Genomic DNA, 1,628 nt, shown 5'->3' with positions numbered 1-1,628 from the left:
CCACATTGAGTAAAATCTTCCTGAAGAGGTCAGGTTGGGTCAGATTTTTTAGCCCCGCTGGCTCCAGTAGCTTAAATAAATCTTGAATTAACCTCTAGTGTTTACTTTCCATCCTCGCTGGGGTGCTGCCTGGGATATCAATAATAAAATTTGGTGTCCATCAACTGAATGAAATCGCCTAGCGGCAGCCAGAACAGGTGTAGAAATTGTCAACAGCATTGAATGTTTTTAAGAATAAGATTTACATCATTGGTCACACTTTCACTTAAGATGCTGGGGGGGGAGAGCCTTTTTATCAAATGAAATCGCCTGGTGGCAGCTAGAATGAATTTCAAAACCTTTATTTATCTATTCATTTATTTATTTATCTTTTTTTTTTTTTTTTTTTTTTTGAGGGAGAAGAGCGATGTGTTCTGTCTCAAAGCTACAAAAGATCTAGGATTAAATCCTTCAAGATGTTGGCACCCCCCCCCCCGTCCCACCGTTTTGGATTCAAATCACTGCAAGAAGTCATAATAACATCGAACAATTTAGTCACAGTTAAGTATAGCTGTCCCAGCAACACATTGAAAACCAAAAACAATAATGGGGGGTCCCAACACTGTGGCATCAGGTCATCAGGTCATCAGGTCACCAGGTCATGGAAGTACTGTGGCTGCGGGTCCTCAAAAAAGAAGAAGAAGAAGAAGAAGAAATCCTCCGAGGAGTTTCGAAGGACTTGGGGAGGATGAGACGAGACGCTCCTCAGCGTGTGCAAACGTCGCAGTCGACCTCCTTTTTGATCCACGCCAAGTGCTCTGAAGTGAGACAAACCGCCTTCAGCATGTGGAAGGATTGTATGCTATTCTTGATCTAATTATTATCATATTGTGTTTTAATTCATATGACTTTTATTTTATTCCTTTTTCGTGTATGTGGCTTTGTTTTGTCTTGTACTATCTAATTTTACTGTATTTTATTCCATTGCATTTTGAGAAAATTCATCCAACTTTATTTTGTTTGATCAAATATCAGTTATGTATTACTTACTACTTAGTCTTACTTCATTCATCCTGTTCGTTTATATCTATTTGTTTTATATTTTTATCGTATTTGCTGAAAAAATCTCGTCACCTTACGGGTCGTTTAAGACCACCTCGCGGACCACAATTGGCCCGCGGACCACATTTGGACCACGGTCTACATTTGGTCCGGGGACTACATTTGGCCCATGGACTACATTGGCCCATGGGCCACATTTGGCCCACGGAACAGATTTGGCCCACGGACCAGATTTGGCCTGCGGACCACATTTGTTCCGTGGGCCACATTTGGACCGCGGACCACAACAGGCCCGAGAACCACATTTGGACCGCAGGCCATTTTGACACCCCTGGTGTACGCAACTCCATTCTGTTCCAACCAACGTTAGTCTATTACGTACTGGCCACGCTGGTGTATACTCCAGGATTTTGACCACAACCTTCACCCCAGGAGACGAGCCCAAGGACTTTTGACGTCAAGTTGGAGGGCAGGACTAGAGGACCACCGCTGTCACCCTGGGAGGAGAGAACAAGTTTACGACGGATTACAATGGACAATGATGGCAGCAAATTCCTTCTAGTTCATAATGAGGTGGAATACGAAAG

At 43.2% G+C, this 1,628-nt stretch overlaps 1 protein-coding gene across 1 annotated transcript in view; it reads right to left on the bottom strand.

Annotated features, from left to right (window-relative positions):
* Positions 1–355: 355 nt before the first annotated feature.
* Positions 356–1,628, bottom strand: part of LOC143039822 (trypsin-like) — a 20,776-nt gene continuing 19,503 nt past the window's right edge. Inside the window, exons 8-9 of the mRNA XM_076210071.1 lie at positions 1,424–1,538; positions 356–797 (exon numbers count right to left, since the gene is read on the bottom strand). Coding sequence (XP_076066186.1) covers positions 745–797; positions 1,424–1,538 — 168 coding nt within the window. The 3' untranslated portion in view covers positions 356–744. The remainder of the gene's footprint in view (positions 798–1,423; positions 1,539–1,628) is intronic.

This window comes from Oratosquilla oratoria, chromosome 27 (genome assembly GCF_046742065.1).
Source record: "Oratosquilla oratoria isolate Oo_2021 chromosome 27, ASM4674206v1, whole genome shotgun sequence".
Lineage (NCBI taxonomy): Eukaryota > Metazoa > Arthropoda > Malacostraca > Stomatopoda > Squillidae > Oratosquilla > Oratosquilla oratoria.
The sequence above is the reverse complement of the archived record's forward strand: the minus strand, read 5'-3'. Positions and strand labels throughout refer to the sequence as shown.